At 39.4% G+C, this 26,502-nt stretch overlaps 1 protein-coding gene across 1 annotated transcript; it reads right to left on the reverse strand.

The window, feature by feature from the left end:
• Nucleotides 1-7,863: 7,863 nt before the first annotated feature.
• LOC109039827 (uncharacterized) lies at nucleotides 7,864-25,812 on the reverse strand. Its single transcript, XM_072301017.1, has 5 exons — nucleotides 25,784-25,812; nucleotides 23,433-23,566; nucleotides 18,794-18,972; nucleotides 17,719-17,871; nucleotides 7,864-9,184 (listed from the first exon to the last, which is right to left on the reverse strand). The coding sequence occupies exons 1-5, from the start codon at nucleotides 25,810-25,812 to the stop codon at nucleotides 9,005-9,007; spliced, it is 675 nt and encodes a 224-aa protein (XP_072157118.1). The 3' UTR covers nucleotides 7,864-9,004.
• Between the last annotated feature and the right edge of the window lie 690 nt (nucleotides 25,813-26,502).

Genomic DNA, 26,502 nt, shown 5'->3' on the forward strand with positions numbered 1-26,502 from the left:
CTCCAAAGACACTGCAGATTAATTTTATGCATATGCATTTATTTACACATTGTAGGAGTCACAGTTTTTAAAATGCATGCAATTTCTGACGGTTAGTCAATGATTGTAGGCAGGTTGTTCAAATATCTGTGACATTGTCACGTAAATCGAGCAACGAGACGTTTGCTGTAAACACACATTTTCACAAATTAGAGCAACTCTACCGTGAGATAAATGAATTTTTCTTTGAATTTGGCATCCATGGTTAACATGGTTCAACATTGAGCTAAATGGTGTCTCTATACGATTATTCAAAAGCAACGATCTCGTGAACTCCGGAGCTCATGAGTGGTTGAAATTCTTGCGGCTCAAGAGTTTCCAGCGCTGCGCCTATACTTCCGACTTTCAGTTGGCTTGCCTCCTCGAGATATGCATAATGTGACACTCTTTGCCTGAATTCTCGGTTCTGGAGTCAAGCTTTCTTGCCACCGGAGATGGGATTTTTTCGAATCTCCGTTGAGCGTGCGAGAAGAGTGAACAATATTCAGATTGTTATTAACTTTGTGCGCTCTGCCTCGCCACTTCGTGGAGCAGTGACAAAGGTATCCTTCCTTTTCAATGCATCGCTTTCCTTTCATAAAAACAGCCATGCGTTCAAGAGGGGAAGAAAAGGAAAGCATTGATGCAATAAGTATGTCGAGAAAATCGTTGTATGTCTATGGTAAAAACAGAAAATCACGTATCTCTTGGGTTACGCTTTCAAATTGTCTAATTAATCAATTTAATTTTTTAAAAATAATATATTTTGCAGGATGGATCTGTTGCAGGCAAGAGATACAGCATATAGCAAACTGAACACCTTTTTAAAGGGTAAATTTGTTTTAAAATTACGTTGGGCACATCATACAAGTCTGAAATCTATTTCTTAGTGCGCAAGCTGCGTAGTTTTTAATACGCATTTCAAGCCTCCCGCGTCTGCGGGCAGTTTTGCACGGAGGACCAGGTTTGCACAGTTAGAGGAGTAAAAAAAAACTGACTTGAGTAAACAAACAATTTCACTAACTTCTTCACTGGTAGGATTTCAATAGTTTTCAAGCGTTAATTTCCTTTTTCTCTCTTTATTTTTCAAAAACAAAAGCTTTGAATGAATTAAAATCTTAAGCAAGGTGAGTTTCTAACATTCCGGGAGTGCATGCTCCGAGAGAAGCTCCGTACTCTTAAAGGGTGCCTGTCATTCTCAATATGTTGGATCGCCTTCAATTTCGCGACACTGTGTAATACCTCTGTTGTGAAATAGTTGCTTGAGGCGTCATAGTAAGCTTTTTCTGCCTGAATCGAGTCACTTTTTTCTCAATTGAAGTTCAAAAATTATCCTAAACGTTATTAAATGCGGATGCAAGGACTTAGTGAGTTCTTAGACTACCGCTCTAAATTTATGCCGTAGTACCTTGATTTATTTTGCAAGGAAAGCTCTGTACTCTGAAAGGATGCCAATCATTCTTAATATGTTGGAGCGCCTTCAATTTCGTATGACACTGTGCAACACCTCTGATGTGAAATAGTTGCTTGGGGCGCCGTGGGCTACCGGCCAGTTCTACATACGTATTAGCGCCTACAAACCTAAGGGGATACTTCAAGCATTGCGCAATGCGTGAAGTATCCCTTTAGGTTTGTAGGCGCCGGTGCGTGTATAGCGCTGTCAGCACGCCGTGCGCCACTGACAGCGATCTTGCCAGAGCTCCTCCGGCATATCGCATCTCCTCATTTCCTGTCTTATTCTCTCAATCCACGATTTGGTAGAGCGTCCTCTAGGTTTTCTGTCAGGGGGGACCCAATCCAGAACCTTCTTAGGCAATCTACCAGCTGGCATCCTATTAGCATGCCCATACCGGACAAGCAGTTTTGTGAAAATGTCATGCACTATGTTGTTTTCGACACCCATAATTTCACGTACCCTTTCATTCCGAACGTGATCTTTCCATGACACTCCGGCCAATCTACGTCATTAGTCCCATTTCGGACACATTAATCAATTCTAATTATGTGAGGCCCCTCTCCGACGAGATCCTAATGAGATGGGGTGTCATTTGATAACATTGCCACTAGTATACTAGAATCCATAAGCAGGTCGAAATTGATAAGCGCTCGAAATTGGCTGAACGCTTAAAAGAATAGTTCGTTCTAAATAATTTGTTATTCTTTGTCGAGAAGGGAACTAAACGACCAACCTTGTCGTCTTTTTTTCAATTTCTTAGGAATTAATTAAGAAAAGAGCTGCAAATCATCACATTGCCTGCGTATAAACGATCTATTTTAACTTCGGAGCCGTAAAATGCCCCCCCCCCCCCCCCCAAAAGACCACATTTCTTGAGCAAAAGGTCTTCATTCCACCTCAGTGCAAAGTTTGCGAAAGATAATTTCAATATCTTTCCTTCTGCACGACCGGCTTGAGTTGAGCTCCTTACTCTGCAGCAATATTGCGCAATGAGAAACTTGATAGACTGATAGCTCCTGAAACTCAGATATTAACGATGCCATTTCTAGCCGTCTGATCGACCGATAATGCATGTCGGTTGTTGATTACCTCATTATTTGTGTTAAACGGTCTCTGGTATTTTTTTACCGTTGAAAATAAGAACTAAAAAACCCTAGAACAATGAGTACCCTATTGTGAGACAATCCTAAGTTTTTTTCGAATGATGGAATAGTTAATTATTTTATGGTGTAACATTACCATGTTTTTAATAAGCCAATTGAATCCAAGTATTCTAAAAAAATTGATCTCATAAAGTTATGTAAAATCGAAAAACATCCGATGATTCACGCTTGGGAAAAACTGAAAAGCCAAGTTATGCGTAAGCTGTTTTGACCAACTTTTTGACCCTTCCTTCCCCTGTGTGAGCCACCTTAAAGCCAACCGTAAACCTTTTTGTTGGTGTTGTTGTTGTTGTTGTCTATTAGCGATAAAAAAATACAAATTTTGTGAACCTTTTTTCGTCGGTATAGTTATCCAAGGGAACTAAGTATTATACCAAATTTAGTGTGTATTCTACCAAGTACGGTCATGATTTTTGACAGAAAGTTTGGCATCGGCAGTGGTAGAACTTAGATTGATTTTGCGAAAGTTGGATGGGAGCTCGCGCGGAAACGTTCAAAGCTCTGTTTGCGAGTAATCGATCGGTTTTAACTGCTCGGAAGTCATCTCAGGTTCCGCCTGTGCTCCGGGTGGCTTTGGCGCGGCTTGCTTTGCGTTGGCCTGGAAATTGTTTTTTAAGCTCACCTGACGTAAAACAAACGGCCAACTGTTGGAGAGTAACGCTCCAAAGCTTCTCTTATTGCCTCGTTAGCCGCTTGTGGCTTGCCTTTTTTACGTATCCCCCGTTTGGAATACTTCCTATCGTAGCACTGTTGCAAGTATTGGAATTTTTCGAAAATCTTGAAGGCAAATTAAAAAGAAACTCCCTCAAAAGGTTTATTTTACCTGAGGGAATTTGGCAACACCCAGGGACTCATAAGTGGAATTTCTTTGAAGTAGGTATAAAGTGCTTAATTTTGTACAAACTCATCGATGAGCTCAGTTATTTTATGGAAGGAACTTCACAAGAATGTCCATACGACGTCCTTCTATTGCAAAGTATAGAATAAAATTTTCACGCTCCAATTGTATTCCTTACCGTTCGTCAAGAACATGTAGATTTTATTTTGTGATTAGGAACTGCAATTTCTGGCTCATCCATAAAAACACATATGTGCATAAGGTAATTTATGGTACATACGTTGTTTCTAAAATGAGCCAGACGTTGTAGTTCCGAAGTGCATCCGATGCAGCCAGATGCATTCTGCAGTGTTATAAACGTAGTATAACCATATAAACATTCGGATGTTCCTCGGTGAGATATTTATTTGTTCACAAAAATTAAGAGTGATTCACTTGCAATTTTTTTGTACTTTCTTGTAGACTTTTTTGTAATTTACAAAAAAATCTATTAAATTGGAAACCAAGTTCCTTTTAAAAGTGTTGTTGTATTTAAAGATATTTGGTCACATTCGGATGTTTATACATCGTGCTTTCACATCATAGCAAAGTATTAGAATTGGACTAGATTTTGCAATAATTAAGAGCTAAAATGTCTGTCTTAAAATTAGAGACAACGTATGTACCATTAGTCGAATCTCACTGAGGTTCCCTACACTGCCTTGCTAAGGAAAAACGCAGTATGAACCTTTAGGCGTTGGGCAAATTTCCTTTGATAAAACACATATTTCCTGGTAAACATATGAATATTGTCATGGGAACGGAGTTCCCCATGATATTACAATCGTTCCGTTGCTATCGCTATGGGATTCCCTATGCCTCTGCGACCTTGAGCGTTTCGCCCAGTCTTCGATTTTTGGTTGATTTTCCGATGTATCAAAAACCGTTGTATTTTTTAGCCAATCATGTCTCTACGTCAAGTTGTGTTGATTTCTAAAATTCGCTTTCAGCGAGTTTTTTTCCACCTTGAGATGTCGTGTCTGACTGGTAAATCTGCGCAGAACCACGAAGTTCCGATTTTGGGCAAATTCTTTTTTTGGGAGGTTCTGATTGGTTATTTTTCGCCATCAGTTTTCTGTTCGTTGGTGCAAAAGATCGCCTACCTCGGTGCTCTTGAGAAGCCGCCATTATCCCACCTCAAATTTGAAAAATAGAAGTAAAGAAATAATAACCATCGTACAAGGTGGAAAATTGCTCTGGAGGACTCGTTACGGACAAAGAAGTCAAAATCAGAGCTCGATTGATTGATTTAATTCATGGATAAACAAATATCGCCTCAGCTTACTGCCGCAATGACAAATGCATATTGAGATGAACCCTGAGAGACATGAAAACAGTGCGAACCATGGCTCCTACAGCAATGCGCTTAGCTCATTTCTCTCAGCAACAAAGCGTCAAAGTCTCTTGTGATAAGTCCCGCCCATTGCCCGAGTCTTTTCTATGCTATTTTTACTCCCTCACTCGCCGACTCGTTATAGCCTAGTTGACTAATCTGCCTCATATTTTTGATTAGGTGCGGGCAATGGGCGATCGGGAGTTCGATACCCGACGATGGGTGTTACTTTTTAATGGTTGTATTGAATGTTTTAGACTAATCATCAATAAATAATTAATACTAGATGATAAATGTACGAACATTTTCTCGTGAATTAATATGTTAAACAAAAATACTGGAATATACCTCCTTCATATAATGAGCCACATGTTCCCCCAAATTAATGACGTTATTTTCTTTTTTCAATAAAGTTAATTTGCATTCAAAGTTCGTAAGTTAAGCAAAAAGTACCTATTGATACAAATAGAAAGACATGAAAATAGTATGTCTAACATTTCAGTTGTTTTTTTTTTTTATTTATTTTTTGTTTTTTTGTTTTTTCAATAAAACAAATTGACTGGGACTAGAATCATCGTATCTCTGAAGACAAAAGCTAAGTTTTTTGATACAGAAATACTAATATATTCATCCGTTATATAACAGGGAGATGTTGACCCAAATATTGATTTATATTTTCTCTGTTCGCCCAAATTAATGATGGTATTTTCTTTTTTCAATAAAATTAATTTACATTCCACGTTCTTAAAGCAATATTTTCTCCAAAATTCAGCAAAAAATAACAATTTATACCTACGCAAAAAGTAAATAAATAAATAAAGCAATGACATGAAAGTAGTATAGGTAGTACACATCTAACATTTCAGTTACATCTATTTGAATGAAAAAAATGGCAACTTAGGAAGCACATAGATCACTTATGATGCGTATTCGGGCATATGCGTAGAGTAAAAATATCATACTTTACGCCGAAAAAACGAAACTGAAAGTTAAATGCGTTAAATTCCGAAAACCATACATAATCCAACGAAAATAAATAATTGGTAAATAACAGTTTTCTTGTATGCAAAGAAAAAAAATTAAAAATGTAAAAAAGAGATGTCGACACAAAATTACATAGCCCCTTCAATTCTGAAGATACTACAAACGAACTGTACCTTAACATTTTCATATCCCAGAAGCAAAAGTTCCCATGACGAATATTGCTATCGCTAGCGATTGCAAAAACCAACTTGTTTTTCTTCCAATTTTTCGGATAATTTTTTTCGTAATTTCACCTGAAGTTTCAGAAAATCTCAAGGAAAAATATTCGTAACTTGCCGCAAAAACAAGTAATTCCTCGAAGACAATTTGACAGCTCTTGAATGTTCATACGGCGTTCTCCTTTAGTACGGTAGTGTTCAAGACGTTCCTGCATATTTTTTGGAAGATTTCCTTCACAACTGTATTTGGTGCCTGTAAAAATTGCATGGAAAAATATTCATAAATAAGCGCAAATACATGTAGCGGAACAACCTCAGCAACTCCCGAGTGTTCGGTGAGTGATATGGCGTTCTCCCGAGCAAGGAGGAACCAGAGGCGGATCCAGCAATTTGGCAACACCGGATTCCTCCATTTAAACCTATGCTAAATAATCGATTCTTGTGGGAGCACCTGGCCCCTCGAAGGATCGATAAATTCCCGTAGCTTTAAATGGAGGAAATCCGGTGTTTCCAAATTGCTGGATCCGCTATTGGGAGGAACGGTCTCATCGTTTCTATTAAGATGTCAAACGCGCCAACCGTGTCCTACCATGCCACGTAAAAACACCGTATGAGTGCTCAAATATTGCCAGACACCTCCCAAAAATAATTTTTTTAAAAGGGAGGTAACGAATATTTTCTCTCGGAATTTTCAGACAATTTAGATCAAAGCGCAGAAAAAATTCTCTGAGATATCGGGCGGAGAAAACTATCGATGAGTTTCCGTCAAAATTCGTATTTTACCCAAAGATGGGCAACATGAGAAGGCTCTTACTGCGTTATTCCTCGGCACGCTCTTATTCCACCTCTACATGGAATTCCGATGAGAGGGGGTGCATTGTAGTGCTTAATTTCTTACCTGTCTTGCGGTCTATTGGACGTATTTAAATCAAAACGAACTACATCCATTCTGATATGAGGCCTGAAATCCACATGAGGCACGACTGACAGGGCTCATGTCGCAATGAATATGATTCCTTTTGATTTAATTGCGTCCCATTGTGCTCCGAGCACCTGGGTATACGAGGCACCGGGGATCTCGAGGCTAAGAGGCGCCCTCCGAGAGGCGCCCTTCGAGAGACGCCTTGCGGGGGGCGCTCATCATTGTTTCAGGAAATCAAGGTCGCATGGCTACCACCTCTCAAAAGGCTCAGTGAGCCGTCGACGCGCCAAGCGAGTCATCTTGAAGCCTCTCCGATGAGCTTGAGAGCCAAACGTGAAATCGATTATCGCGCCCATGTTAACTAACGAAGCCCTCGACACAGTGGTGAGGCGTGAATGATCGATTATTGAGGTGTTCGTCGCGAACACCCTGTTTATCGATCCTTTTCCATGGGTTTAAATGGCAGATCAAACGATGCCTCGTCATGAAGTCAGCCTTCGACTTGAGCTTTCCGGTAGTAAATTGACGTGCGTTCACAAATTGGAAGTGAAATTCAAAAGATCATAAGCGTAATCACCATTGGGTGTTGCCATTGCTTTACTTGTGAGTAATGACAGAGAAAATGTATTGCAGTTTCCCCTCATTGCCATCACGCGCCTGGTCAACAATTCTAGACACCATTAATGTATAACCTCACGAAAGCCTCAAAATCTCCTTGAAATCCATGAGTATGCAACCCCACGACGTATTTTTTGAAGTCATACTGCCATGTTACCGGAGTGAGCTGCATCTATATTAATCGAAACCGAGTATTCTTCCACATTTTTCTTCGTAGATGAGAGTATTGAGTCAGCTTAAAAAGTAAAACCCGTCTTTTTTTTTTCTTTCTCTGGCCTCAACAACTTTTCAGTCTGAAAGTTGATGCAAGTGTGACGGATCGAAATTCCCAATCATTGTCTCTTTAATTTTTAAATAACTGATAGAGAAACAAGTAAAATAGTAGTTAAGATAATTTTTATTGCATTTTCAAAAAAATAAATAATACCATAGTAAAATAGTTTGACATTTGTCACAATCACAATTTTTTCCATACAATTTTATTTTTTTCAATGAACATTTATATGGACACATTAAAGCATATTTTGAGTAAACTCACCTTAACATCTCTCAATTTTCAAAAATAAGAGACATCTCAATGCGCATTGACGACGCTCGTGTTTAATGGACGTCCATGTTGCGAACGCAAAATTCAAATTGAGAGGTCGCTATAAGTTCAGTCGCATAAGTTTAAAAACGAGATCGGATTACGTTTTTCCTACCTTTGGCTGTGTTGCCTGCTTGGCCCTTAAAGCACCACTACAAATAAGAGCAACGAAGTAAACGAAATATGAAAATAGAGCAAGGAGAAAGATGCGTTTTGATGACGGCGCAGAGATACAACTATTCGTGATCGATGGATGTCCGTGTTGCATCTGTAAAATTGAAGGCGCTATGTCGGCGCGAGACGTGAACTGGAACAAAATGTTCCGCTCTTTAAAAAATGAAGCAACGACGTTGGTCGTAGATCTTCGGCCGTGATACCCTGTATCTGAAACACTACTTCAAATACGACAAACGGAACCAACATAACCAGCAATAAAATAATAAGGGAGAAAATTTTGAAATAACTCAGCACAAATAATTATTTTTCAATTAGCGAATTGTTGTCCTTTGACAAACTTGCAATGGGGGTTTCAAATTCGAATGCTATTATTAAAAGGATCCTCAGTAAACGTTTTTGCGGCATGGAAAAGGAGGGAGAGGACCAATTAAAGAGATTAGTTCAATAAAAGTATTCAATGCTCGATGCGCCCTTCCTGCATCTATTTGATGTTACGAAACGTATCTATTTGCAAATCGGGGGAAAAATCGGCAGCAGAAAATCAAGAGTAAGATAAATTATGTCAGATTGTCTTGCTCTCTCTTCTGGAAATAGATATCTCCTTATCGGTTCGGTAGTGTTCTGTGTACAGTGATTGAGATCTGTTTCATGATCATCTATCCTTGTCTTTATATTTCTTGTGATGTTTGTATGATTCTTGGTTTTCGTAGTTTTTCTCGTTTGAGTAGTTGATATCCTTGCCAGACTCGTGATTGTAGCCAGATCCCTTCTTGACGTTCTTATCACTTTTTCCTTTCTTCTTTTTGTCGTACTTTGTTGCCTTCTTTTCAGTCTAAAACAATCAGAAAAGTATTTAAATAGAACACACTTGAAGATAGAATAAGAGCAAAAACAATTGAATCGGCCTGTGCGATGATATTTCATGATGTCCAATACAGTAATTTACCGTATGCGAAGCTGAAAGATATGGAAAATACGAGCTGCAATTGCCTCAATCGTTAAATAATATTACTTTAAGTCTCTTGAATGCATGGTGTCCAGGGTTAAGCCGCTAGAATGCAGCAGCGTGTTTTAAGGGTCAAAATGAAACTTTTTTTCTTTCTCTATAAAGCTATATTCAGAAGTTTCCGGACAAAGGAACAGCTAAAGGCCCTCGTATTTTCTTAAAAATCTTCATTTTATCTGAATTATGAAGACGGTTATGGACTGAAACCATGGAAAATAGCTGACATTGGCACTTATTAGCGCAGAATTCATCATTGGCCTTAAAAATATCGAAATCTTAAGGTAACTAGGGATTTTATGAGGTCCTTGGAGCTTTTAGCATACAAATCTTGTCTACCTCTGCCCCCCCCCCCCCCAAGCCCGTTGGCCCGGATAAATGCAGCGTTGTTAATTATAGAAGATATCAATTTTTTAAAAGTTTTGGTTCAGAACCGGTCGTCGAACCTTATGAAAATCGATGATTTTTCTAAAAGTGTACGAAGGGGATGCGACAAGCACCCCACACAGAGAGAATATATGTAAACTGATAAGTTGAATTCTAAAATTATGATATTTTAATAAAGAGCTTGATGCAAAAACGGCTTTTCTCGACCCCCCTCTGGAAGTTCTTCAGACTTTGTCTATTGATTACTCATACTTGAGCGCTTCTTTTCCCAAATTTTCAGACCCCCAAAAAATTTTGGGGGGGAGCTAGGGGGGGGGTGAAAGTCAAAACCTGTGAAGCTCGATATCTCTTGAACAAAGAAAGATATCGAGGTCCGGTTTGGACGAAAAATCGTCTAAAATTGCATACTTTAAGATTCGAAAGGTCGAAATCCCGATATCACATTTTTAAGTCAACATATGTGCTTTTTTCCAGTTTTTAGGTCTCGAAAATTTCTTTTAAACGAAAAATTTACAAAGATCTCAATTTTTTATTTCAACCAAAACCAGTTTTTTAATTTGTTCGTCTTTTTCCGCATCCAACGAGTGGTCCATTAAGCTGGGGAACCAAACGGTTCCGGAGTTATAATCGATTGAAGTTTCCGCTCAACGCGCGCCGACCGATTTTCGCGCGCAAAAAAGTCGGATTTGACTGTTATTAGATCAGATTGAATGTTCAAACTGAGCAAAATGCTTTATTAGGGACTCTTGAGGGTCGCTGAGTTCAGAAATTACCGATACTTCCAAAAAATTCACGTTTTTAAAATTGCAGCTTCGGACAGGACCACTGAGCGGCCGGTCGGCGCTCAGTGGGCCTCTAAAATAGCGCTGCGGAGCTGTAATTTTAAAAACGTGAATTTTTTGGAAGTATCGGTAATTTCTGAACTCAGCGACCCTCAAGAGTCCCTAATAAAGCATTTTGCTCAGTTTGAACATTCAATCTGATCTAATAACAGTCAAATCCGACTTTTTTGCGCGCGAAAATCGGTCGGCGCGCGTTGAGCGGAAACTTCAATCGATTATAACTCCGGAACCGTTTGGTTCCCCAGCTTAATGGACCACTCGTTGGATGCGGAAAAAGACGAACAAATTAAAAAACTGGTTTTGGTTGAAATAAAAAATTGAGATCTTTGTAAATTTTTCGTTTAAAAGAAATTTTCGAGACCTAAAAACTGGAAAAAAGCACATATGTTGACTTAAAAATGTGATATCGGGATTTCGACCTTTCGAATCTTAAAGTATGCAATTTTAGACGATTTTTCGTCCAAACCGGACCTCGATATCTTTCTTTGTTCAAGAGATATCGAGCTTCACAGGTTTTGACTTTCACCCCCCCTAGCTCCCCCCCAAAATTTTTTGGGGGTCTGAAAATTTGGGATAAGAAGCGCTCAAGTATGAGTAATCAATAGACAAAGTCTGAAGAACTTCCAGAGGGGGGGCGAAAAAAGCCGTTTTTGCATCAAGCTCTTTCTGGCAAAATTAGACAAAATTCTTCAAAAAGGAACGTAACAGCTGAACATTTGAAACGTTCAGATCTAACAAGTGCCTATACGTCATTGATGTGTGTCACGATTTTAAGCCACACATGCAGTCTAAGTATTTGCGCGCAGACGTACCGATTGGCAATCACCCCCAACGAACAGGAATATGTTCCTTGAAAAAATATGAAACAACCTTTCCTTATCCTTGCCTCATTCCCAGAACAAGGACAACGTGCCTTTCATGAAATATGCGGGATCGCATGCATGCATGAGTCGCCGGCTATGTTTGAAGGGATCACAGGGATGAATACGTGGAGTCCGTGCACAAACGCATTTTCGCCCCTGCAGGGCTAATATCCCTTAATTCCTTTAAATAATTCCGAATGCACGCGCTGGATGCTTGGCACTTGGACTTCCAGATTAGTCTTTGCACGGCCGGAATCCGACGTCCGGAATTCACCCTTGCGTCTCCGCCAAGTAAGCGAAGCTTCGCTGTCGTGCTAAGGGTGAACGCCGTATATACATTATGATGTTGCCATATCTTCCGCCAAGAAACATTCATTTTTGAGGAAATTTATGAATATTTTTCCTTTAAATTTTCGGGTGATGTACATTAAATTGCAAATCAAATCATCAGAAAAATTGGATGAGAAACATTTACAAATTTCTCTTAAAATTCAAATTTTATCAAGGGAAATTTGGCAAAGCATAAAGGTTCATACGGCGTTCTTCCTTAGTACGGCAGTTAGCGACTCCGCCACCCCGCTTTAGTTTGACTGCGAATCTTCGCCACCCCCACTCCCTTCCGCCCACTTGATACGGAGAATCCGGAACAGTTACGGGACAGCTTTCCTCAGAATTCGGCCTATTCCTTAATTAGTTTGCAGCTGGCGCACCCTTCGTCGAAACGCCGAATCTTAATTTAATTGGTCACTACAGGGTATAGATGAAGACGTCGTAGTACGTAGATTCTCTGAATAATTTTACATGGACAATTATGCTCAGCCAAATTCTTGAGAACGTTGTGTGTTAAATGTTTTCTAGGAACGTTGAAGGCCACCCAGCAGAGCCCAGCAAGCAGGGCGTTCGTACTGTAGGATTTTAAACAGTTCTTTTCCTTTGGTAGGTCCTATATATGGTTTATTTTGTGAAGAGGGGGGGGGGGGGTTCAAGGGGGCCTTTAAACATAACATGATAAAAATGACGCTTTTAACGGAACTTGAAGTTTAGGTGTGTCTTTTCGAGCACAAACTGACAAAGTTAGTACATTTTTCAGAAACTTCATTATTGAAATTTTAGATATTGAGGTACTTTTTTACGGGAGTAGTTATGCTTCACAGTTTTGAATGTTTTGCATTCGTTCCTGGCACACGGACTTTATGTCCACTTTTTTTACGTCCACAGACTTTTCGTCCACAATTTTTACGTCCACAGTTCTAAAGCCCACACTATTGTTAAGTCCATTACTTAAACGTCCACCAAGTTAAGTCCACAAATTTAAAGTCCACTAAAATCAAATTCAAGCGTCATATTTTAGTCCGTGTGTAAAATTATATTGACAACATCGAAACGAGAAACTTAAGAGAGAATGTGGTGTTGTTATCGTAACTCATATTTTAAATTATATGTTAATTTCTTCTTTTGATTCATCTTTTCAAATTGTCTATGGTAAATACTTGGTTTCATTTCTATCCTTGAAATTTCCGATATAAAATATGCCTTTAATGTACATTCTTTTTTTTTTAAGAAATTGATTACTTCATTTTAAAAACATTTACATTTTTAAAACGTGGTAAATATTTGTAAAACCTTTTCCAAGCAATGGCATCGATATGAATCTCAATGAGCCGTAATTGTGATGAAAGAAACTATACAAAAATTAATAAAAGAGGAAAAAACTAAGAAGCACTCAATTTTTTGTTTTTAACTTATTTGTACATCGACCTTCTTGAGTCAAATACGTCCAATTTTGAGCGTTTAGTTGCGCTTACACCACGCTGCAGCACAGTAAAAGCCCAAAACATAAAAGAATAAATTTGAATGCTTTGGAAATCATTAAATTTGATCCGGAACCACTATTATACTTACAAAAAACACATTATTTTTTCCAGTATAGTACATATTTCTTTTTCATCACTTTAAAAGGGAATAATCAATGCAGAGAGTGCAAACATTTCATAATCATGAGTTGAAAAACGCTGACTCCGCGAGTTTAAATATTAGAGCCTAACACAGAGCGGAGCGGCGTGTTAGCAGCGCAGAACGCGCACTGGCGCCTACAAACCTAACGGGATACTTCACGCATTGCGCAACGCGTGAAGTATCCTGTTAGGTTTGTAGGCGCCTATGCGCGTGTCACGCTGCCTGCGTGTCATGGTTGCCTGCCGCGCCGCAACGCTTTAAGCAACTATTTCGCGTCAGAGGCGTTGCACAGTATCCTACAAGATTGAAGATGCACGAAATTACTATTTAAAGAGGACTTTCAATTTTGACTGCATCTGTTACTGAAAAATGTTTAATTTGGCATTGGAGCGTTTCCTAGGCTCCCGCTTTGGTTTTCATCTTATCATATCCGTACAGTGTACACATGAGCATATGATTTTATCTGCTCTTAGAGTCTGTTCTTTTTCATGACTTGATTCATGAATGAAATGTTTTTAAGAATGAAGGTAATAGTAGTATGCATTTATTTTTGAGGTGGTTCCTGTCATTTAAATGAGAAGAAAAAAATGTGGACATAACATGTCCACAATTTGGACAATTTTGGACATATTCATGGTTGGACATTAAATCATGTGGACTCAATAAAGACTGGACTTTACGTATAGTGGACATAAATAGCGGTGGACATTTATTCAATGGACGAAAGGTAGGTGGACATAAAGTCCTGGAAGCTCGTTCCTGTTTTCTTTTACTTTTTTATTAATGATGCTCTTATAATTGTTTTGTACAAATTGTTTGCCTTACCAGCTTTTGTTTCAACAATTCCGGTTAATTTTATGCATGTCGATTGGAATTTTTGTATCAAAATTGTCCCGGTAAATTGGTATTTTGTCAAAAGAAGCATGGCAACGTCTGAAGGCTCATAGGGTGTTCTTCCATAGCACGTCGTCGGTAGAAGAAGAAATAGGAGAAGGAGAAGGGGAATATTCAGTCAATGGACCACTAGACAAGGTACGAATTTAAGCATTCTGATACTTGTTTCCTAGTCAGAATTTCACGTAGAGCACGATTTGCAAAACGAAAATTACTGAAACCAACTCCTAACGAAGATATTAACGTTTTTATTTCACATTGGTTGCAAGGAATTTGAACTGCCCGATCACAAGAAACTCAAAGCTCTACGTGAGTCAATTCGCGCACTACAACGGTTTCAGCAAGCTTCTCAGTCGAGCAATGTTCATTTCCCCACCAAGTGTTGTTCATACTATAAGCAATTTGCTGTAGCTGAGCCAAAGCGTCAAGATTGAAGTTGCTAGATTTGTATATCGTAGAGACTGTCACGATAACGTTTAGCGCGCGATATGAATCACGTAGAGCATTGAGTTTTCATGAGCGGGTGATTTGAATTCACGCATCAAGAATCATTTAATATCTTCGTGAGGAGTTAATTTCGGTAATTTTCGTTATGTGCATCGTGTTCTACGTGATATTTTAGTTAAGAAACATGTATCAGAATGGTGATATTCGTACCTTATCTAGTGGTCCATTGAATCACAGATGGGTTTACAGGCGAGGAATAATTACCTGACCTTTTTCATAAATGGAACTCGGACGTCACTGGACGGTACGAAACAATCTACGATGCGGGCCTTTCTAAAAATAACCCTCCTATTTAAGGAAGGATTTAGTTTTTTAATTCGCATGAAGTCTGCGGGCTGATTTTTTACATTGTTAGACAAAGCGATAGACAATGAAGACATAGGGAGTATGGAGCGATCCTGTTGGTTGAAATGAGTGGTTCCTATAGATTTAGGGAGAAAATGATGGACTAGTATAAGTATAGGGCTTCCTTGAGGGTTGCCACTAGTTAGTCTATTATATACCTCCTTTGTCTATTGCAAACACCTCCTTCCACCAATATGATCCCTTCATATCCCCTTTGTCTTCTTTATCTATCGCTTTGTCTACAAATTTCAACAATCAGCCCGCTTTGCTTGAGGTATTTTGATTTTCAAGCCGTAATTTTCCGTCGTGTAAGACAAACAACATCTTGAAGACATTATCTGGATGTTGCCAAAATTCCCATGACAAACTAAGCATTCTAAAAAAAGTCAGACCTCGTTTTCCTCTAATTTGTCAGATATTTTATATTAAGTTGCGAATGAAACCCTCTTAAAAATTAGAAGAAAAAAATTCACAATTTTCACTCAAAATTTTATCAGAGTAGATTCGGCAAAATTGCAACACTTTTACGGTGTTTCCCTGTGGCACGCCGCGGCGCACAGTAGAACGAGCCAGAGGAAGAGGTCGGACACGAAACGTTTGGCTAAAATTTCGAATTTTGATGATGAATTCGTCTAATTTTAAATTTGAAGGAAAAATGATAAATCATATTCAGATCTGAAAGAAAATATCTCGAGATAACCAATGGAGCACCTTTAAAACCTCAACATTTTGAATGAACGGAGTTATAAGCCTTTTAAGCTTCCAAATTTTGTCCGACCTCTTCCATTTACTCGATCCACTGTGCGGCGGTGCAGCCCTTTGAGCCGTCCCGGCACTTTTTGCCGCACCCATGTGCCCGGTAATCGTTTCGTTTATCCAGCTTCGCTGAGCTCAAAATTCCCTTCACAATTCACAGGGCGAGCCCCCGGGTCCCGGATCCACGGTGGACCGCGCAGGGATCCATCCGTTTCGAGACAAGTTAAACCGTTCGTAAGACCGGATTTGCGAGGCGCCGTCACCGCCTCGGAGCCATGTCCCGCTCCGAACTCACCGAATCGAGTCATCAAATCCTCGTCCGCATCACCCATTCTTATGTAAAAGTCCTGATTTTTCAGCACAATATGGCAACTAAGTTCGAGTCAAAGCACGGCCCATCCCTCCGCTCATGATAAAGCTTGAGTCCGTTTCCACGTGGACCCTGGAAAGCATGGAGATTCACGGATTTTGGATACCAGCTTGAACGGAAGTTACACTCTTAGGTCAGTATGTGTGATGGCTTCGTCAAACGCAAACAGGACGTAAGCGGATTGTGACGAGATAGCTGAAGGAAAACATCGCGATTAGTTTCAAAGCGCCACTCGTCGCCTCAGTGATTGATTTTAAGTACCGGTAATCTGAAATACACTACCCCTTACGATTTCGGGAGGGATTGGGGGGGGGGGTATCCCGTGGGCAAGGAGACTTCACGGATACGAGAACGGAACTTTTTGACGTCATCTCGACTTTCTGAAAAATCGAGCCCTATTGGACGTCAACAGACAGAATTGATCCAACCACGCAAGGGATTTCTCAAAAATAACAAGCTACATAGAGGGGGCACTTTCCAGATGCATTAAATGTTCACTTACGTCTCTCGACAAACAAACCTCAATGTTTCACCGAATGCGTCGATTTTTCGCGAAAAGTCGTTAAAGTCATTTCGCGGAAGCGGCAAAAGTACACTCTGATTCCCGCGGGAATTTTACATGTATCTAAATAGAAGTTATCTCTCTAGAAACCCAGTTGAATGAGACCAATTAAGTTCATTGTACTGTCTTGCTATGAAATATAGCTACAATATGTGAGCGGATTCTTCTTTTGCGGGGATTTAGTACAATCAGATGAGCCTTTAGCTTCATGAAAGTAATGATGTTGAACCCTTAAATATCCAAGACTTTTTCAATGGCCCGGTCCCAAGTCGCGTTAAATTGATCCATATTTAAATACATTGATTTTGATCGTTTTTGAGGTATTATCAATGTTATTTCTACGTTTTTGAAGGATAGAAATAATTTTTGTTCCCCTTTTTGGTAACATATACTGCGGGGAGTTACTCTGTTCCTCCTTATCCGCCGCACAGTGGATCGAGTCAGTAGAAAAGGTCAGACAAAATTTGGAAACTTTAAACTCATCTAACTCCGTTTATACACAATTTTGAGGTTCTAAAAGAGGTTTTATTGGTTTTCTCGTGAAATTGTTTTTCAAAAGCATCCCTTAAAGTTGAAACTGTGAAGAAATAAACATCAAAACTTGCAGTTTTAATAAAAAATTTCATGTCCAACCTCTTTAATTGACTTGATCCACCGTGCGCCGTGTGTAACTCCCCGGTACGGAAAGTACGAGCGTTGATGACGGCGAAGAGATACAACTATTCGTGCTTGATGGGTGTCCGTGTTGCATCTGCAATTGAAGGCGCGATGGCGGCGCGGTGTATGGCGTGAACTCGCAATGCTTCGCTCTATGCTAACTTAAGTTAATTACTTTTGTATGAATTGAAATTACAGTGAGCAAGCATTGGGAATAGTAGTACCTTCTTTGTATTTTTCTTGTCTGCTGCTTCATCCTTCTTCTTTTTCGTATGTTTTTTCTTTTTAAATTTCATGAAAGTACCAGACTCTTTGTGGTTGCTATAAAACTTGTTGTCCTCCTTTTCTTCATCTCTGTGGTATTTATCATGAAAGCCCTGTTAAAATCATTCATGTCATTAACCAAGAAGTTGAAACAGGAACGAAGTCAGTTGACAGAACATAATAATTAAAGTGTGAGACTGCTTGACGAGATGGATTTTTACAAAAAAATGTCTGCATACGTAGCTCATAAGCGATGGGATTTGTTGAAAATTGATGGTATGAGTGATGATTTTTTTAAATTGAGAGTTTGCATGTCCTACTGAAAGAGGATCGTTATTTGTGCATAACAAAACAACTTAAACACAGGAATGCAAGCTATCTTTTAAAAATTAAATGTAAACATTTTATGAGATGGATGACACGCTGACGCGCTTTCATTTTTTAAAATTACACTTTGTGTTAGAATATCTTGATTTTTTTCCCCAAGCATACTTTGTGGAGTTACCTTTTCAAGATCCTTTATTCTTAGGTTCAACAGTCATCAAATCCAGATACAACTTAAACAAAGATTAAACAGTGGCAAATACACGTCATATAGGATGCCTTGATGAAGAGGTTACAAGCAGAATAACAACTCACGTTGAATCAACGGAAAAAAGGAATTACAAGGTATATCGGCAGTAGAACAACCAGACCTCGCATCTCGCTTGCGGCGTTTAAAAATGTCCGCTCTCATTTTACTTTCGTGAGGGAGAACAAATCAATGAGTTCCTTGAATTTTGCACAGATTTTTCTCCACCTAGAGGAGGAAAATCACGGAAGTTTTCGAGAGTGGACGTTGAGTAAATTTCCATAAAAAAATAAAATATGATAGGAAGTCTGCAACGTTGCAAACCAAGATACGTGGTCTGGTAGTTTCGCCGTCGCTATGTATGAAATATTGCAGGCTTTGCATATTTAGATACCACGAGTTGTCTGAATAATCAAAGGCCCCAGATTCTCATACATATCTCTTATGAAAATGAAACATCTTACCTCTTTTAATGTGTGCTTTTCATTCTTTTTCTTGTGACCACTTTTACCTCCGTGTTTGCCACTTTTTTCTTTGCTGTGCTTGCCTTTCTTCTCCTTTTCATGCTTGGTTTTCTTCTTCTTCACGCGCTTGTGTGCATATTCGCCAACTTTTGAGCCTTTTCCTGCATCTTTGTGCTCAGCTACGGACGGAGACAAGAACTGTCACTTTCAGGCGATACAACATCAAGTATTTGAAATACAGAAGTATAGGAATTGTAAGAACTCTCGACTTCCTTCTTTTAGCGCATGAATAATTTGCTATTGACTTGACGGCTTCAAACTGCTCTTCCGGACGAGTTTTTTTCAAGGAAAAATACTCGGTGAAACATGTTGGGCACACATTTGAAGAGAAAAATGGATAAATAAAAACAGAAAGTCTCATCCCTCTTTTTCAGAAATCATTTCTATAAAAAACCCATTAAAGTACCGGTGTGGAAAAGGGAAAGATTAAATAGAAGGCGCTTAAAACATACTCGTAATGATAGAAATGTAAAAAAAAATAAGGAATGAGTACATTTTGCAATAGAGAATTCGGGTTTATTTATGAAACGACACAGATACCATTAATTTCCATATACGTGCAGGTTCTTTTATGTATGAACCAGAAATAGTAGTTCCTTATTGAAAAATGTATTTTGAGTGTCAGTAGGTCGAACTAGGCAAAAAGGAATACCAAACCAACTTTGGGATAGAGGGGGGGGGGGGGGGGGGGGCTTATACGTCTAGAATAGCTGGGACCTTAACATTCGCGCATTTTCTCCTACCAACAATTTGAAGTTGAGGGACAGTATTTTGAATGTATAAATCATAGTTAAAATGCATCTGCAGGATAAATCTTATGAAGAAATGACATTTTAAACCTCTTCCTCTTGGTTTCAACTTTAAGTGAGTTTGATTATTCCTGTTGAACTATCAATTCCTTTTGCAAAACAATGTTATCTGACAGGGAAACCATGTTATGGTACTATTTTATCTACATTAGTAGCATAGGTAAGTAGGAATTTGTCCACATATTTTTTACATAGGAAAACGGCGTCAATTCTTACTCTTAAGAATTGCAAATGTGTCAATCTAGCATCGTTCGGACACTAACATTATATCGCGTTTTTCTAAATACGCGGCAAATTAAGGACTGATATCTCTAACTCATCTTCGGTGAATGAGATAAGTAAACTGGTGCTTGATACAACTATTCGCGCTCATGGGTTGTGCTTGTTGCTTACGCAAAAAATGAAGGCTTTTTGGCTTCTTTAGTTACAGCAGCAGCAAGGTGCGCAGCGTGGAGCATATTTTAAGTCTGTCATCATGCTTTTCAAATTGAGCAAGGGCAAAAGCAGTGACTGATTTTACTTTAAACATTCAAGATTCTCTTTCTTGCTACCCGGCTCCTCTATGACGCTCTCGAAAGACCTTAAAGCTAAAACCTTCGCCGCCTTTTATCGATGATGAGACTGCGGAAGTACCTACGTATTTCATTTGCAAACTTTTGGTTTAATTTCAATCTCTCAAAGAACAACTAATGACACAATTTCGTATCTTTGAGGCAACATGGTGACCACCTACACATCGAAGATTGAAGAAAGTAGATAGGCAACTGCCACTCCCACACTCATCAGTCATCAGCCCGTTTCAGAGGAACACACGTGACATACACGCGCTTCCAGAGGTTTCCCTGCGAACTGGTTTCAAATAATGCATCCACGCTTACGAAAATAAGGGCGGTTTTTCCAGATCGCTTTATGTCAAAGCTCAACCCGCTGTTTTAAGCACGAGAAGACAAGTCGTGTGTTCCAGACGCTCCCCTCCGTCGCTGGCAGAGCCAAGATCCATCCATATAGGTCAGTCATTCCCGAAACCCAAATGAGAATCTTCTGCGCATGACGTCAGCATTACTGCCGCGAAAACCAGAAATGTCGGAAACAATGCTTTTCTTATGGGAGAGAACAAATTTTTCTTAATGAATCATTTAAATTTCTTACTTTTAAATTCTTTGAAGCTTTCTGAGTGTCGAAAGGAACGTTTAGAAATTAGCGTCAAGGGTTTCAATTCAGCTGAATTTGCGTTTTTATATTTTTAAATGATTTTTGAAGTCAGCGATGTAACAAGCCATCTAGTGGTATAGATTCGCGTGTAAAAATGGCTGATGCAGAGTAAACTGTAAAAATGAAAGAACACAAATTCGGCAAAATCGAAACCCTGAATGCTAATGTCTAAACGTTCTTTTCGACACACAGAAAGTTTCAAAGGATTTAAAAGTAAGAAATTTAAATGATTCATTAGGAAAAATTTGCTCTCTCCCATAAGAAAAGCATTGTTTCCGACTTTTCTGGTTTTCGCGGCAGTAATGCTGACGTCACGAGCCAATGGAAAGGGGCTTACCCCGAGCGGGGAAATCTGCGCAATGACTGACCTATATGGATGGATCTTGGGCAGAGCCGATCTGAAGGAGCTTTCAGCGGGCGCGAGGGAGCTCTCAATGCATGTCTGATGCAACTCACGAATTTTCTGAGAACCGCTTCGTAATTAGCAATTCGGGATCGTAAACCTCGGGGAGCATTCCAATTCCACGCTCATTAGTAGTCATTAGATCGGTGGGTTCCGCTCTTAGCTCCCCGCGAAAACCAAGCGTAAAGGGATCCGCGTTCAATTCTACCGTGCTGTGGAGGAACGCCGTATGAACACCCGAGAGTTGCCAAATCTCCTCTCGGAAAAATGCATTTTTAAGGAAGGTTCCGAATATTTTTCCTTGGAATTTTCGGATACTTAAGATGAAATCAGGATCAAAATTCTCTATGTATCTGGACGGAAAATATTTATTAAATCGCCGGAAAATGTACGTTTAAGCAAAGGGGATTTGGCAACGTCTGAATGTTCATACGGCGTTTTTCTCTAGCTCGTTCAATAGCATAATGAATTTCGCCGAATGGATCCGTGCCTAATAAGCGCTTCGTAATTTTGATTCGGGCCTGTAATTTGTCCGCTACATTTCAGCAATACAGGCGGACGAGCTACCTCCCAATACAACTTTCACTCGCCGTCCTCCACGAAATGCCCTTACAGCGAGCGGTGATGGGGGAGGGGGGGCTCAGGGGGTTGGTGCAAGGGGTGAGTGGAAGGAAAGAGGGATAAAGCACCTGCAGCTGGAGCCGCGGCGGAATTGCATAATGAAAACTCGTAGCGAGTCAACCGTTCGCTTAATTTTCTGATTCTGGGAATGAAGTTGGTAGCACTTGAAATTTTAGGATATTAAGTGTACTCCCAGTTGGCTCATTTCGTCGCCCGTCAGACGTAAAAGTATATCTCCATTTCCGCGTAAGCCTTGTTTTCCATATAACTCCGTACCCTTCAGGGCTCATGAGCATGCAGACACACATACAGCGGCGCCGAATTTCAGCGAGGCCAAATCTGAACAGAAGTCTAAGGTATCTTTACCGGCGCAGGAATCAATTTTGAAATATTCCGTGACGATCTTTTTCTGGAAAGTCGTTAATTAGCATTTTTCGGCAAATTGGTATCTTCTACGCCTCTTAAAACTGCGTCTGACTTTTCCTCTCAACTCTTCCAGTCGATGGCCTCATTTTTGTCATATTTTACCAGTGGCGTGGCGTGCTTTGCGATATATCGATTGATCTGCCACTTAACAGGAAAATGGATCGATAAACAGGATGTTCGCAACGAACACCTTGATAATCGATTCTTTACCATAGCTTCAAATGGGGAAATATCGGTAATCGACTATTCACAGCTCGCCACTGTGCTCTACCGTACTGAGGAAAAACGCCGCATGAACACTCGAATGCGGCCGAATTTCTCCCACAGAAAAATTATTTCAGGAGAAAATTATGCAAATCATTTTTTGAAAATTTTAGATAATACTTTAGATTTTATGACGAACACAATTTTCTGAAAATTTGAAAGAGAAATACTTACAACCTACCCAATAAATATGTATTTTATCAAAGGAAATTCAGCAACTGAAGGTACATCATAGGGCGGTATTCCTCAGTACAGCAGTGTTTGGATGCTTTTAGGCTAAGAGGGACAAAACATTCACAAGGCTTTCGACATGCGTCACTTATAGGAAGAGATACTGGGAAAAGGAAGCGAGAGAAGTGGAGAGAGGTGTGATTGTTGTTGATGGTTGGTCATATTTCTTCGTAATTTTTGTATTGAAATTTATTCGTAGTTTCTCGGACCAAAGAACGTTAACAAACATCATTCCACAATTTTTATATTTTTATTCATAAGCCATCTGAATTTTTTTTTTTTTTTTGAAAATTTCACAGTTTCTTCCATGGACTGGGATCATCAATAAGCGAAATGTTGGACAGAAATCGTATGCTGCCATTTTCATATGAAAATCTTTCAACCTATGGACGATAGATTGTGCCGAAATTTTTTCAATGAGCCACGAAGTATTCTTTTGTACAATTCATTAAACCTTGAAAAGTTCAAGATACTTCTCGAAAACTAAGACGTTTTTCTTAACAAAAATAAGTTATCAAGTCAATACTAGAAAATCACACTCACCTAGTGTGAGCTCTTACAAAAGTGAACTTTCGATGGTTAAAATGTTAATTTTCAATCAAGCATAACGTACCTTCTTTTAATGCCTTGTGCTTTGAATGCTTGTGATGATGTGATGAATACTTCTTTTTGTCAGTGCTTTTGTGATACTTATCAAAGAAGCCTGAAAAAAGACGAAAAATTAAAGTAGTGGCAAATTTCGATCCACTATTTATTTAATAAGCTCTCCATAAAAAATGCACACAAAAAAACTAATCTGAACATAAATCCTTGAATAATACCGTGACATTTTAAGCTGATGAGGCTACTGTTCAAATATATGTACCATACATGGGCTGATTTACTTAAAATCATCCCCCTGAATTTCTCGGTATCTACCTAATTTTCTATTATGTACATTATTTATGGATAATAATTTTAAGTATAAATAACGTCTTAAAACGTTCAGTGAATTCTCTGTAAATTATGAAGAAGATACGCCTAAAATTTCAAGTTCGGCGTCGTTAGTTTTCCTGCTTGAAAAATTGAGCAATAGAGACATGCTCGGCCAAGCCATAAGGCCAATCTGCCATTGGCAGATACGCCCCCTTGGCACGCCGAATACGGGCCCCCCTCACACATAGCAAAGTAAGAAGAGAAAAAAAATTGCGATCGAGAATATCTGCGAAAAATTTCTTAAATGAACGGAAGAAGAGGGAGCTGGGAGTAAAGAAAGGTGCTTTTACGCATGATAGCGACGAACAGAGGTCCAATAACTACTTTCTGAAGCGTAAACACTTTTCTGTGAAACTTTCACCTTTTTTTTGACATAAAGAAGCTTTATCATACACCTCCTTCATTCGCTACTTGTAACTCCCTCAGAAGCGGTGGTCGGTTCGAATTTTAGACGTACGCGCCCTTTATAGACCTCTTGAGAGACCTTTAAACATATTTCTTCCTTTTCAAAATGACTATTGATTTGGACATACCATTGCATGTCTCGGGCAAACTTACCCTTAATTTATCTCGAAATTCAAAAATAAGAGACATCTAAAGTATAAACGCGATATAACTATTCGCGCAAGATGGATGTCCGCATTGCATATGAAAAATGTAAGACGCGATGGCGTGAGTCGTGAACTCGTAATGCTCTGCTCTTTACTACTAGTTTGAAGCACCATTACAAATAAGACAAGCGCAAACAAACACAATATGGGTATAAAGCGAGGGAAAGGATGATCGTTAACGACGGCGCAGAGATATAACTATTCGTACTTGATGGACGTCCGTGCTGCATCTGAAAAATTGAAGGCCCGATGATGCGAAGCGTGAGCTCTCACTGCTTTGCTTGCTATCAATGAGGTGTCGCTCAGATTCGGTAGAGAAGTTGAAGAAGAGACCCGAACACATCTTTTCTACCTTCGGCTGTGTTACTCACGTAGTACTTGAAGCACAATTACGATTAAGACAAACGCAAACAAACACAGTGTGAAAATAGAGGGAGGGAAAAGATGCGCGTTTACGACGGCGCAGAGATACAACTATTCGTACTTGATGGACGTCCGTGTTGCATCTGCAAAATTGAAGGCGCGATGACGCGAAGCGTGAGCTCTCAATGCTCGGTTACATGCTGTCAATTAGGTGTCGCATGGATTCGAAAGAAAAGTTAAAAAAAGAGGCCCAAGTACGTCTTTCCTATTTTCAGCTGTGTTGATACTCGTTCTCTCTTCTTTTTTCAGGTTCTTGTCTGGTTCTTTTTTATCATGGATTTGTAGACCCTCGCCTTAAGCTCGTGTAAACCGCAGCACTGGCTCGGTTCTTTTGGAAATAATGGTGCTTGGGTGCGTCTAGTGGCTTTAATTTGTAATGTTTTCTTTAATTTCAGAAGTCGGTCGGTTACTTCAATACGTTCAATTTTGCAATTTTTATTCTATACGCTTAATGAACTTTGAACTTGAAAATAGCGTAAATTTTGTGCTGCTTTGCCAAAATTTTCTGAACCCCTCTCCACGTAGGGGATGCCCTACCAGGAAATATCACATTAGGTACACCCTTTAAACAGCCAAGGGTCTACGCCCTCAGATGCGAACCAGTCCGACCCTGAATAGAGAAAGTAAGGCAACATTTGATGTAAGAAAGCTCATGACGGCTAAATAAGTCTAATTTCAGAAGGTAACTGGAAGTTATGCTAAAAGGAACGATGCGCACAGTGTTCGTGCAACATAGTTCCTTTCGGCAAAAAAAACGTCCAATCGTTGGCATGAGAGGTTTACTAGACCATACTCTTAGAAGTGCTAAGAAGTAAAGCATGTAAGGACGTGGTTTCTCATCAAATTGCCTATGAAACACACTATCTACATGATAAAAATTGTCAAAAGCGTCTATGAAATAAGATGTTATCGTTTATTGTTCGCATCAAAATTACAGTCAACCCAAACACCTCACTCATTGAGGAATCCAAAAGGATCGTACATCAATGGGCCTGTTGCATGCAAGAGATACAGCCGCGCGAATAGACTTTTTAGAGGTTAAATGACACAAAAATTACGATGGTCACATTAAAAAAGTCTGAAATACACTCCTTACTGCGCAATTTGCGTTGTTAGGAACGCGCTTTTTCAAATTTCCCGCGTCTGGGGGCAGTTTTCTAATCACCGGAAACGAGCAAACGGCGGGCTCGGTGATTTCCGGAAGATGCCGAGTCGTTTTTGTTGTTATTTTTTCCTTCAGTTTGTTTACAAACCCAACGTGATCTCCTATAGTGATCCATATACGCTTTATGCGGTAACCAAATCGATCAACTTTTTAAATATCCAACGCAATCCTTCTACATTTCATTTCACGATGTCACGAGTTCCGATTTTTAGGTTATGTTGTCAGTTTTAGTTGACCGGAAATAGCCGCGAGTTGCCGTTAATTGTTTCCGTTAGAAAACTGCCCCCAGACGCGGGAAATTTGAAAAAGCGCGTTCCTAACAACACAAATTGCGCAGTAAGGAGTGTATTTCAGACTTTTTTAATGTGACCATTGTAATTTTCGTGTCATTTAACCTCTTAAAAGTCTATTTGCACGGCTGTATCTCTTGCATGCAACAGGCCCATTCAATCGAACTCATCGTCAATGAGGGGACCACATTCATGATTTACGGATTCGGTCCTCCTCAG

Source organism: Bemisia tabaci, chromosome 5 (assembly GCF_918797505.1).
Source record: "Bemisia tabaci chromosome 5, PGI_BMITA_v3".
NCBI lineage: Eukaryota > Metazoa > Arthropoda > Insecta > Hemiptera > Aleyrodidae > Bemisia > Bemisia tabaci.